The sequence below is a fragment of the Pteronotus mesoamericanus genome, unplaced genomic scaffold, assembly GCF_021234165.1.
Source record: "Pteronotus mesoamericanus isolate MK-2021 breed Mesoamerican mustached bat unplaced genomic scaffold, CSHL_Meso_final contig_130, whole genome shotgun sequence".
NCBI classification, from domain to species: domain Eukaryota; kingdom Metazoa; phylum Chordata; class Mammalia; order Chiroptera; family Mormoopidae; genus Pteronotus; species Pteronotus mesoamericanus.
Genome location: NW_026555060.1, coordinates 31,681,131 through 31,689,744, shown reverse-complemented (window position 1 = coordinate 31,689,744; position 8,614 = coordinate 31,681,131). Strand labels below are relative to the sequence as shown.

General features: G+C 39.7%; 1 protein-coding gene across 1 annotated transcript; it reads right to left on the bottom strand.

Annotated features, from left to right (window-relative positions):
* Positions 1-1,763: 1,763 nt before the first annotated feature.
* TUBAL3 (tubulin alpha like 3) lies at positions 1,764-7,209 on the bottom strand. The gene is made up of 3 exons (XM_054591191.1): positions 6,915-7,209; positions 4,067-4,219; positions 1,764-2,704 (listed from the first exon to the last, which is right to left on the bottom strand). Exons 1-3 carry the CDS (start codon positions 7,207-7,209, stop codon positions 1,764-1,766), a joined length of 1,389 nt encoding a protein of 462 aa, XP_054447166.1.
* Between the last annotated feature and the right edge of the window lie 1,405 nt (positions 7,210-8,614).

Here is an 8,614-nt window from a genome sequence, read left to right as displayed (position 1 = left end):
AACTGTCCTTAGTTCCAAAGGGAACCCTGGTATAATATTGTTTAGGTATCAGCATAGATTGAGCCCTTGGTAGAGAGCCTTGGAAGCTAAGGCCAAAGAAGGTCCAGCCAAATACTCTGAGATTTAGACTGAGCAAAAACTCATTGTTATAGTTGCATGGGCTGCAAAACCAACTCTTCGCAGGTATTGACAAATACCTAAATACCACATCCACCAAACTTGTGGTCATTGGCCTCCATGGTGACAATGGTTGGAGTTGAAAACAGGCAAAATAGTTCATTGTTCAAATGGACCTCTTTAAAGGTCACATCTCAGGACAGGGATTTGAGTATGTAGAAACACCTACCAGGAACATGTGAAAGATGGAGCAGCAGTTCTGGGGTCCAGGTGACACATGTAAGAAGGTGGCAGCACTGTAGTTTGGTAAATCTCACAATAATACACACAATTTTACACCTTTAGCCAAGGTTATAGAGCCTACCAGACCAAAAGCACTGACCATGTTGGGGCCAAGAGAGAGTACAGCTAGAGGACTAAGGCTGAAAGGAAAACACCACAGATGATGAATGGGTCGCGTGAAACCTACCTACCATCAGCTCAAGAGCAACACCAGCCCACACAAGTACCTTTGCAGTATCTAGTTCACCCTAATTCCAACTGTTAAGCTAAACATCATGGATTTCTAAAATCTGGCTAGTGATTTTAATGCATTTATAGTTTTTCTCATTTTAAATTATAACTCATTTGAAAATGCATTACTACCAAGCAGTAATACTGTTTAATACCAAAAGTTAACTCCATTAAGTGTTTATTTTTTAAAAGATTTTATTTATCTATTTTTAGACAGAGGGGGAGAAAGAGAGGGAAACATCAGTGGGTGAAAGAAACATCAATTGGCTGCCTTTCTCATGCCCCCAACCAGGGACTTAGCCTGCAACCCGGGCATGTGTCCTGACCAGGAATAGAACTGGTGACCTTTTGGTTCACAGGCCTGCACTCAATCCACTGAGCCACACCAACCAGGGCCGTTAAGTTTTTTTTTAAACTTCAGATCCTCAGATCACACCACCTCCAATCCCCAGGGCTTGTCATTTAGCAAGTGTGTAGTGAAACTCAAGAATCTACTTTTCTTTCTAAACTTCTGAAATGGTTCTGATATAGGGGTCTGTGGGCCACACTTTGAGAACACTTCCTCAAGGAAGGAAAGCTGAAAGAGATCACTTTCACCTTCTGATCTACTGGACACACAGATTCAAATTTGTGGAAGACTCAAGAATATATTTGTTTGTATGTTTGTTTGTAAAGCAAACTAAGACATTAAGGCCCACATTTGGAAAGGAAAGAATCATACTGAAAATGCTCATTATTTAATCAATGTACAAAATATAGACATGGAAGAAATAACATTAATAATCAATACTGTATTGTTTTTGCATCTCAGGTATAGTACTGTTTCATAGAGTTGCGGTTGAAAAAGCAAAGAATATAGCAAGGTTTCCATTCTAAGAACAAAAAAAAACCCAGATGTAACCCAGAAAGGACTCCAAAGGTTAGGAGATTCACAGATAGCAGTGCTGAATTATACTGACAAGAAAAGATGTGCTCATTGTTAATATTGGCTGGCTTAATTTAGTGTGGAACTTATGTTCTTGCTTGATTTGATTTCTTTCTTCTTCCAATCAAGGGAACTCTACCCACTAACTGTATAATGTCTTAGAAAGTAAACATGACACTTAACACTCACTTTTACCATCACATATGTATCAGAAACTTTGCCCCACCTCCTCATAATCCTTCTCCAGAGTAGCCAGATTTTCCCTAGCCTCTGAAAACTCCTCTTCTTCCATGCCTTCTTTGATGTACCAATGTAGAAATGCCCTCTTGGCATACATGAGGTCAAACTTGTGGTTCAGGCGGGCCCAGGCCTCTACGATTGCCGTGGTATTGCTCAACATGCAGACAGCCTGCTGGACCTTGGCCATTTCCCCTCCTGGCATCACTGTGGGTGGCTGATTGTTGATGCCCACCTTGAAACCAGTTGGACACCAATCTACAAACTGAACAGAGTTTCTTGACTTCATGGCTGCAATTGCTGCATTCACATCCTTAGGAACCACATCCCCTCTGTAGAGTAGGCAGCAGGCCATGTACTTCCCCCATCGAGGATCACACTTGACTAACTGGTTGGAGAACTCAAAGCAAGCAGTGGTGATATCTGACACAGAGAAGTCTTTGTGGTAGGCATTGTCAGCAGAAATGATGGGGGCAAAGGCTGTCATGGGGAAGTGTATTCTTGGATAAGGCACTAGATTGGTCTGGAATTCATTTAGGTCCACATTCAAGGACCCTTCAAACCGGAGGGAAGCAGTAATGGAAGATACTGCCTGACTTATCAACCTGTTAACAATGGTATAAGACGGGCGTTCAACACCAAGTTTATGATGGCATATGTCATAGAGGGCCTCGTTGTCCACCAAGAAGGTACAGTCTGAGTGCTCTAATGTGAAATGGGTGGTGAGAATGGAGTTATAAGGTTCTACTACAGCAGTGGAGATCCTGGGTGCTGGATAGACAGAGAACTCCAATTTAGTCTTTCTCCCATATTGCAGCGAGAGCTGCTCCATTAAGAGAGATGTAAATCCTGATCCAGTGCCTCCTCCAAAGCTTCGGAAAATCAAAAATCCCTGCAGTCCACTGCACTGTTCTGCCTGGGAAAGAAAACAAGATGTCAGAACTCAGCCAACTAGACCAAGAAGCAGTGGTTCCCAGAATGAACCAAAACTTTCAGGAAGGGCTGATTTACTGTTATCAACTGCACAACAAACATATTTATTTTGAAACATACTTGAGTGGTTACTTCTGAGGTGGCAGAGCACTTTAGAGATTTACTATAAGTAAAGCATAAATATTCAACTGTCTTTTACTGCTCCCTATAAATATGTCCGTATGTGATCTACAGCAAGTTCTCTATCAATAACAAAGAAAATGACTAGCAAAACATTGAAGCAACGTAATTTTCCCCCAAAGTAAGTGAAAGGCCTATCATTTGTATGCCTACTCTACTGGGCTGGTGTAAAAGCATCATATTACCTAATGATTATGGCAAATGCCTAAATATGTCCTCAACAAATGGTTCTCCAGAAACATGTCCTTAAAGAATTAACTGTCAGTAAACAGAGTAACTAATCTTCAGGTAGGATGTGCCTCCCATTAACTTTACAAATAGTGGTTACTGTTGAAAAATTACAAGTTTTAGGGTGCTTTGGAAGTCTCTGATAACAAGATAAACTGTGAGTTAGCAGAAGCAAGAGAAGATGGGACTAGTGATTAAAGAAAAGGAAATCCTGGTGTTTGCAAGATGGAGGACATAATGACCTTGTAGGCATTATGCTAAGTGAGGTAAGACAAACAGAGAAAGACAAATGCCGTATCATCTCAATCATATATGGAATCTAAAAAAGCCAAACATATAGAAATGGAGAGTAGAATAGTGGTTGCCAAGAACTGAGGGGTGGGGGAAATGGGAGATTTTGGTTGAAGGGTACAAACTTTTAGAAGATGAAGTCAAGATCCAGGCCTCTAATGTCCAGCATAGTGACTATAGTTAACAATACTGTGTTGTTTACTTGGAAGTTGCTAAGAGAGTAGATCTTAAATGTCTTCACCATAAAACTTATAAAAAGGTAATTATGTGAGGGGATGGAGTTATTAACTAATCCTGTTCTGGTACACATTAAATTTACACAATAGTTCTATGTTAATTATATATCAATAAAGCAGGAGGAATATAAAATATTTCCTTAATAAATCTTTTTTAAAAAAAATAGAAGATGGGGCTGTACAGAAAGTGTGAAGTCTTCTCTGCTTTTTTCTGCATAACACAATGTGAACAAAGCCCACATCAGGACACTTTCCAGGTCTGGGCATGGCAGAAGGCTCCAAGGAGAGAGGTTAGGTGGCGATGATGTTGGTGGCAGAACTGCTGGTGATGCTGAGAAGGTGTCCGGCAGAATCCCACACACCCAGGCACACTTCCCCAAAGCCCCACTGAGGAGAAAACAGCCACTTGCCAGCTTTCGGATTCTCTCTAGCACAAGGTCGATGATCTCTGACCCCAGAGAGTAGTAGCCTCGGGCGTAGTTGTTTGCAGCATCTTCCTTCCCATTAACAAGCTGCTCTGGGTGGAAGAGTGAGCGGTGCTTGCCTGTTCGAATCCCATCTGCAGGAGGAAAAGCAAGTCAGCCACTCTGCTCGAACAACTGCTAGCCCTCTGCTAATTCTCACGCAGCCCTGGACCAGGACCCCTCTCTTCCCTTAATGTTGTGGTGAAGCAATAGGTTTAAACTGCTGACTTGGCCTTCCTTAGTCTAGGAAAATGTATAACTATTTCCATACAAATTGAAAGTATGTTTTTCCATCATGCACCCTCTATTAATTTCTTAGAGCTGCTGTATCAAATTACAACAAACTAGGTGGCTTAAAACAAGAGAAATTTATTCAGGAGGCCAGCAGCCTAAAAGCAAGGTGTTGGCAGTGTCGATTCATTCCAGAGGCTCTGAGGGAGAATCTGCTCTGCACCTGTCTCCAAGCTCTGATGACTGTGCCAGTCCCTGGAGTTCCTTGGTTGGCAGCTGCATCACGCCAGTCTCTGCCTCCATCATGTGTGCCCTTTCCCTGGGTGTTCACTCTTATAAGGATACAGATCATTGGACTTAGGGCACCCTAATCCAGTATGACATCATCTTAGTTCTAAACAAAGTCATATTCTGGGATTTTGAGTAGATTCAAATTTTTAGTAGACACTCTTCAACCCACCACACATCCTGTGGCACTTTGGCATTTTAAGATAAGTATATCTTAACCCACAAAGAGCCAACAGTGTGCTGGAAAAGTATGGAAGAGGATGTCAATGTAAATCATTACTAGTATACTTTAAAGAGGCTTTAACAAAGAAGGTGTGGCATGCTCAAATGCCCACATGACTCAAATACAATTAGAATAAATGCATGTGGCAGGTAAATCAGTGGTAGGATGTTGGAAGTATCCAGTACAACTAAGTGCACCAACTCTTGCCTGGTTTCACTGTATTTTAAAACCCTGGGCAGCATAAGAAACACAGCATATCGGAGGCCCATGTCCATTCCCCTACCTTAAAATTACCCAAAGAGCATGTCTCCTGAAGAATTACTCAGGGGTGTTTGAGGGTTAAGTAGGCTTTTAGAATGTTGCCCTGGTTACAGTGTGTTGCTGCATTCCATAGTAATAAAGAGCATGTGTTCAAGAATCAATATCCTATATTCATATCTTGCCTTCCTCACTTAGCTATAGAGCAGGTACTTTTATGTCTCTAGCCTTTATTATTTCACCTCACAAATAAGGATAATAACAAGACCTACCCCACTGAGTTATTATGAGGCTTAAATGAAATCATAAGGCATGATGCATGGCCCATAAAACAAGAGTCATAAATAATAATGATAAATTTAGCTTCATGACATGCATTTATGCAGATTTACCTTACTATATACATCATTGGCCTTGGCACCGGACATCCATAGTTAGTCACAGAAGCTCACTGTCTTAAAGGAAATGAACTAATTTTCTAAGAGCAAGACAGTTCTCTCAAGTCACCTTGCTCTTCTGTATATGATATGACCATGAATTTTGTACAACCCCAGATGTTCAAATTTACTAAAATTGCATTTAAATGACTTAACTAACATACACATACCCCCCAAAATCCTAAGAAAGTTGATGTTTTTAAAGCTATATTTAAAAATAAGACATAAGTGGGAATATAATTCTGAGTGGACTCTGCTTCTCACCTGAAGATCTAAGGCTGAGTTCAGTGAAAGGAGGGCATTGATGGAATTTATGGAAGCTTGCTTCTTCATGACAATGTCAAGTTGAGATCTTGAGGGTGGCTTATAAGTTCCATAAATTCTCTCAATGAAATCCACTCTCTCAGAAATCAGCAGCACCATTCTGTCCACTCACTTTCTTGAACTTTGATCAAACCCCACACTGATCAAAGACTCAAATACCTGGCCCAACAGCATCCTCAGGGACTTCCATGGTTTTCAAACACAATTATTTGATTGTTCCTTGGATTCCTTACCCCTAATGCCATTCGGCTCCACTCCACTTGAATCACCGTCACTCATGACTGTAAACCCTAAAATCTTAAAAGTTGCAAAATTCTTTCTCTGACCACACTTCCTTTCTTCCCCCCATCTAAGCCCATGACTCAGCCCCAGCTATTTTTCCAGTCTCCTCTCCCATCACTCTCCTACTCACACTGGAAGGTCCATCCCTGCTGAACTCTTGTTAAACTTGCACATTCGTCCATGCCTCTGTGAATTTGCAAGTGCTGTTTCTTCAGGAGGAGACCTTTGATGACTCTCCAGTTACTCATCCTGCTACAGTGATAACTCTGTACCTCACAGAAACTTCTATTACTATGAGGCTGTAGCATATGAAATTCACATTTTTTAGGTAAAAAATGGTCATCCATTGGCAATTTTATGTGGTTTAACTTAATATATTTATTAGTGTTAACTATTTCACATTTTCTTCTTCACTTGATTATGCTGCTTTTCTGTTCAAAGAGAATGACTTTTATGAGAAGTCAAACCTGGAATCAAAGACAGTTCAACCCTGAATAACTCAATTATCTAACTAAGGCAAGTTCTATGACTTTCTCAAGCTGTAGTTTCCTCATCTATAAATTGAGGATGACAACAGTGTTTCTTAATGGAGTTGTTGAAAGATCACTGGAGCCTTCCTAGCTGACACTACATAATCTTGTTTATGTAAGACTGTATAATCTGACAGTCCCACCCACTGATAGTTGTGATTTGTTTGTTTTGACTGTGGCCCTGGTTAAGTACATTACAACAAAAACGTTAGCTTACCTATAACAGTTGGCTCTAGGTCAATGAAGAGTGCTCTGGGCACATGCTTCCCAGCTCTTGTCTCACAAAAGAAGGAATCAAAAGAGGCATACTTATGCTCCATTTTAGCAATCCCCAACTGATCATTTTTACTGTTGAGAAGAAAGCCATCTGGATGGATTCCATGTTCCAGGCAATAAAGTTCCCAGCAAACATCCCCAGTCTGGACACCAGCTTGGCCCACGTGAAGGGAAAGGCACTCCCTCTGCAATAAGCCAGAATGAGTTAGAACACGGCAGACCTCTGTAGATCGCATGAGCACTTCTCCTTACAACGGACAGAGACCAGGCTAGCTTATGCGAACAGGGGAAATTTATGATGAGGCAAATTGAAAGTATCTCATGGAAATAAAAAACCAGGACACAGATAAGCTTTAGGAACAACTGAACCAAGGACTTTGATTCCATTAAGAGATTTCTTTCAATAACATAAATTAAGCACCTATTATGTAACTGCTTAAGAATGAATCAAGACCATACATACACACACACAATCAAGCTGTCTGACCCAGAAAAAAAAACTGGCTAATTATCAGAAAGAATAAAGCCAATATCAATGTATAGCCTTGATATACATTAAAACCTATAACAGATAAATTAATGATATTATCTTTGCATATCTTGAGATTTTACACTTGTTATTCATATGGGGCTCTAAATAAGGAAAGATGTTCAGAGCTTAAAAATAGTGAAAAATTTACCGAGGAAAGCAATAGATTTAACAACTAAGCTATAAATAAGACAATTTTTATATACACTGGTATACTTTTTAGATTTTATTTATTTATTTTTAGAGAGAGGGGAAGGGAGGGAGAAAGAGGGGTAGAGAAACACTGATGTGCAAGAGATACATCAATCCGTTGTCTTTCACAGGCCCCCAGCTGGGGACCTGGCCTGCAAACCAGGCATGTGCCCTGGGAATCAAACAAGTGACCTTTTGGTTTATAGCCTGGCACTCAATCCACTGAGCCACACCAGCCAGGGCTATATGCCGATTTTTTTTTTAAAGCCCTTGAGATATCTACTAGATAAAGAGGCAAATGGCATCAACAAATAATTACAATGGAAAGAAATACCTAAAAATGCAAAGATTTAGGCACAATAGCGTTCACAGTTTTATAAGAGTGAAAACCAAGGACCAATCTACATAACCATTCACCTATTGTTGTCCATTTAAAGGAAGGTACATCAATACAATGGCATGTTATGCAAGCTTTAAATGTTTACCAAAAAAATGTATGGCATGGGAAATGTTTATGATAAAATATTAAGTAAAAATTATATAAGTTGTATAAGTTGTATAATGTATGATGTCATATACATTTAAAAATAAACATAGAAAAAGTGTTTAAAATATATCAAAATATAATTGTAATTATATCTGGATGGTAAGTGATTTTTTTCTTGTTTTAAACTTCAGTTTTTCTTCATCATCATTAGCCTTCACTCTCCTATTCCACTTTTAGATCACCATTCTCATTTTTTTAAAAGTATAACAACCTTTTTATTTGTAATTTAAACAGGCAAGTGTCTCCTCATCTAAGAGGGAAAAACAAAAACTTAATCCTAAAAATCAAAAGTGACAGCAACTGCTGATTTTAATACAGTTGAGTTTTGATTGCAGGTGGTCATGGGACAAATGTAAGCAGAGGTCTTACAGGG

Coding starts and splice junctions, on each gene's coding strand:
- TUBAL3 (XM_054591191.1), bottom strand. CDS start 7,209: ATGCGATCTACAGAGGTCTGCCGTGTTCTAACTCATTCTGGCTTATTG. Junction 4,220..6,914: donor CCTAGAGCCAACTGTTATAG/GTAAGCTAACGT, acceptor TTCCTCCTGCAG/ATGGGATTCGAACAGGCAAG. Junction 2,705..4,066: donor GAGAATCCGAAAGCTGGCAA/GTGGCTGTTTTC, acceptor TTTCCCAGGCAG/AACAGTGCAGTGGACTGCAG.